This window comes from Phaethon lepturus, unplaced genomic scaffold (assembly GCF_000687285.1).
Source record: "Phaethon lepturus isolate BGI_N335 unplaced genomic scaffold, ASM68728v1 scaffold20069, whole genome shotgun sequence".
In the NCBI taxonomy this organism is placed as follows: Eukaryota; Metazoa; Chordata; class Aves; order Phaethontiformes; family Phaethontidae; genus Phaethon; species Phaethon lepturus.
Window position 1 is genome coordinate 36,755 of NW_010563178.1, and position 4,443 is coordinate 41,197.

General features: G+C 39.9%; 1 protein-coding gene across 1 annotated transcript in view; it reads left to right on the forward strand.

Moving 5' to 3' along the window:
* CIITA (class II, major histocompatibility complex, transactivator) overlaps positions 1 to 4,051 on the forward strand; it is a gene marked incomplete at its 5' end in the record, with an annotated part of 17,698 nt that extends 13,647 nt beyond the window's left edge. Inside the window, 4 exon segments of the mRNA XM_010294509.1 lie at positions 1 to 1,392; positions 1,506 to 1,679; positions 2,565 to 2,636; positions 3,967 to 4,051. The exon segment at positions 1 to 1,392 is cut by the window's left edge and continues 29 nt beyond it. Coding sequence (XP_010292811.1) covers positions 1 to 1,392; positions 1,506 to 1,679; positions 2,565 to 2,636; positions 3,967 to 4,051 — 1,723 coding nt within the window.
* Positions 4,052 to 4,443: the final 392 nt, after the last annotated feature.

Below are 4,443 nucleotides of genomic sequence, written 5' to 3' on the forward strand. Positions count from 1 at the left end.
GAAGATCTGCCAGGACTGGTCCAATGGAGAGTTTTCTCAATTTGAATTTGTATTTTGGTTTGACTGCAAACAAATAAGCTTGCCTGAGAAGCGATATAGCCTGAAGGACCTGCTGCTTGAATTTTTTGTGAAACCTCAAGAGGGAAGCAAAGAGATCTTTGAGTATATATTGCAAAATCCTGCTAAAGTCCTTCTGGTTCTTGATGGTTTTGAAGGGTTGCAAGACCATGAGAATCTTCCTCGTTGCTCAGCCACCCAGCCTGAAAAAGACTTGTGCAGTATCAAGGAGCTGCTTTCAGGACTCACCCAAAAGAAGATACTTAATGGTTGTACTTTATTACTTACAGCAAGACCAAAAGACAAGGTGAACCAATATGTGTCCAAAGTGGATAAGACTATTGAAATAGTAGGATTTTCCCCTCAGCAGAGAGAATTGTACATAACCAAATACTTCGAAGGTTTACCCTACTGTGATAATGCCCTGAAATTAATCAAAGAGTGTGAGTACTTGTTCAGTCATTGCTACAGCCCTGTTATGTGTCGATTTGTTTGTTTTCTCTGTGAGACAATACTTCAAATGGGAGACAAGTGCCTTCCTTCAACTCTTACTACAGTCTTCCTGAAATTTGTTCAGCAAAAGATAATACCTCTGCAACCAGATGTTACAGCCATGCAAAATCAAGAGAGTCTTGCTACACTAGCCCGTATAGCCTGGTATCTTGGAGAAAAGCACCAAAGTGCCATGAAAAGTGATTTTCTTCCTTCTAAGGAAGTTAAAGAATTTGCTCTGAAACATGGATTTTTCCTGCCATTTGCATTCCCCAGACATTCAGGTAGTGGAGAAGAGGAATTTGGGAGCACATTCTCTGATTTTGTCATTCAGAATTTCTTGGGTGCGCTTCACCTTACATTAGCAGAAGAGATCAAGGATAAAAGTCTAACAAAGTACCTGTCTTTTCCATCCAAGAAGAAAAAACCTTATAGCTGGTTAGACTTAGTCCCTCGACTTTTGGCTGGATTGTTGTTCCTCCAGGATGACCCCTACTTCTGCTCCCTTTCAAACAAGGATGTAAAACAATCAGTCAAGAAGCAGAAAAGACTCTTGAAATATATTAGAAGGCTGCAGATAGATGAGCTCTGTCCGGAGAGGTTACTCGAGCTTTTACATTGTATTTACGAAACACAAAGCAATTATCTTTTGCAGCATGTGGCCTTAAGGCTCAAGACAGACCTGTCTTTTCTGGGCGTAGTTCTTACACCACCTGATGTCCATGTACTGCACTCTATTTTGAAAAGGTCAGGAAAAGAGTTTTCCTTGGATTTGCGAAACAGCAGCATTGACATGCAAGGGCTAAAAGACTTTGTTGGCCTAAAGAATGTGGCATCGTTCAGGTTGGTCATTCTTTGTAGATAGTAGTGTCATTCATAGGAGTGTATGTAGATGACACTTCCATGCAACAACATCAGTCATATCTGTTGATTTCACATGTTTTGTCACTTCACAGGGCCTCCCTCAGTGATACAGTCAGGCTCTGGAAATCTTTAGAACAGACGAAAGACTACGAACTGCTGAGAGCATCAACAGAGAAATTTGTTCTTGATCCCTTTAAGGCAAAGACAATGAAGGACATCAGTGACCTTTCAGACCTTGTAGAGATGCAGGAGAAGATGATCAATTGGTAGGCTCATTTATGATCAAAAGTCCTCGTAATATACTAGTGTTTTAAGAAAATGGGGGTTCACTGACAGTGCTGGAGAATGGAGTCCTCTGCTTGTCCAAAGGAGAAGTAACTAAGGTAGTGCAAGCTCTTGTATCATCTCAGAGTGTTCTCTTACCCTGATTTGTGGTGGTTGTCGTGGCAGGGAGGAGCAGTGACAGCAGCATATCTATCAAAACTGCCAATAAAAAAGCCAGCTGTCACTTTTTTTCTTCAGATTTCTTTTTAATCTCTGAGTACGCAATCTTCCAGTTGCTTTCAACTACATAACTTGAGTTAACTGACTCCCTGCCCCCCAGCCCCCCGTAGCATCTGAGCCATATGAAGGCTTGTTTTGCACCGGTCACAAATGACCCCCTGAGTCCTTCAGCTCAGGAGGTAAAAGCTTGTGTTGTGTGATCTATAAACCCTATGTTTCATCCCTGCTCGTGTTGTGGGTAGGGGATTGGTTGCAATGAAAAGCATGCATAAATAAAGTATTTTGGTTGTTGGGGGTTTTTTTTAAATAAAAATGGTGACTTACATTTTAAGACGGGCAGAGTATTTTGGTTAAAAATATACCCAAAATAAGTTTTGTGTTTGACAGAAAATACTTGATTTAGAAGAATGTATTTCTAAGTTTTATTGGAAAAAGAGCAAATGACTGCATTATGAAAGACAATTATCAGATTGAAATGAATTGAATGAAGAAAGGTTGGAGCAGAAGTTATTCTGAAGTTTCCTGGTTCCTCAGTTAATGCAGCAGTGATTTATTTCCTGTAAAAGTTTACTAATAAATTGTCTTTAAAGCACTGTTTTTGTTGCTAAAATATTTATCATACTGTAGTTCTACTGTGATTTATTTAGTGTGCAAGATGCATCTGGTTGCAGCAGCTATGAAATTCCTGCCATCAAAAAACTCAGGAAACTAGAGTTTGCGTAAGTGCTATACCTCTCTGTTGATTGATATACGATTATGTTTAAGACCGAGAAGAGTCATGGATATTCGCTACAGTCATTGAACTGATGTATAGTTAGTTTATGGTAAAGCATTAAGTAAACCCCATTTATTGCTATTTTGTTTTTTTCAATTAGATTTATTAAGTTATGACCAGCACTCAAAAAACATCATTTCTGGCTCCTGCAGTGATACAGACCAACGTGGTTCTATTACTACAAGTTAGCTCCTTATCACCAGATGTAGATCTTGTGCCACAGGGTATAAAGTATCTTGATTGTGACCCAGCTACCTGGGAAATACTTTTTCCCCAGAAATGCTCAACTTTTCTATCTGAGTCTTCTGATGTAATTTTCTGCCCTATCAGAGCTTAGACCATGAGACAATAAGGTCAGAGAATGCCTCCCAAGTAACATATTTAGCAGCATTTTCCTGGAAGAATGAAGGTTGACTTGGAAACGCTGACTTTAAAAATGAGGTGTGGTAACGTTTCTTTTCTAACTTTCTCCACAAACTGTAAGCAGCCTCCAAGGCTATTCTATTGCTTAAAATATCCTGCCATAGCGTGTGAATTAGTTTGGGCAGAAATTGCACCAGTGCAGTGGAGAGCTCTCATCAGGTCTTCATCTGTTTCCTGCTTTTCACACCTGACCCAGTCTAGAACTGCTATGCTTGGCCTCACTTCTGATTTTATGCTGCTTTCTCTTCTCATGTACTCTCCTACTTTCCCTTTATTTTAAATTTTTGGTTAAAATTCCAATCCTTTTAAGTAGGCTGAACTTGTTCTGATACCAAGGAAACTCTAAATATGAGGTTAGTGTCTCAGGGACAAATGCTTGGAGCTGGAATATTGAAGTTCAATTTATGCTTTAAGCTGCAGTAAAATGTTGATCTTAAGTTAGTCTGACTTGCCAATAGCTGGGGGGAAAAAAGCCCATAATATTTTTTTCATCTCAGTTATCAAGATTATAATACTTAAAATAAAAAAAAAAACACAAAAAGAAGAGAAATATAGGAATCTAAAGTGAGTGAGATGACTTTTGTAAAGAGTAACAAAAAAGTGGCAAATGCATGTACTGCTGCTTCTATGCAAGCATCTCTGCTCTGTCTGAGCACCTTAGTCTTGTGGGGTCCTCATCTGGAGGCTTCAAAGCAGAAACCCTTGCTGCAGATTGTAGGGAATGACAGCTGCTGAGAAGTGTGAACTAGCTTGCATTTGGGCCTGCAGGGGAAGAACTTAAAAATTCATAGCTTTTTCTGTTTCTGAGCACATGAAAAAACTGTTGCATGTCTATATTTATTTTCTTCCAGGCTGGGTCCAGTATGTGGCCTTCAGGGATTCCTAAAACTTGTGGAAATTCTTGCAGCATTTCCATCACTTCAGCATTTAGAGTAAGTAATGCTAAAGATTAACTTTGCTAAGGTTGCTCCTCAGTGGCCCTTGGTGATGGGGAGCTCACATACCCAAGAAACAAGGCTTCTTGCTTTAATGAACAAACTGAACAGCAAAAACATTCAGAGAATATAACAGCAGACTAAAACCTAGTGGTCTTCATCTTCCCGTAAGACACTTGGTAGTGGTTTGTTCGATACGCCTTCAGTCACTTCCCCATGCATTCCTCAGTGTTTAAAAGCTTGCAGGAAAGGATTAGAGCAGAGACCCACTGGGTGCTTCCCCTTCCTGTCATGGCACTAATCAACACTGCCTGAGGATTATGTACTGCTTCATTCAAGCTCCATAATGTGTCTGAGCGCCAGGCTCCCTTGTGGTGGTGTTTCTGAGGGACT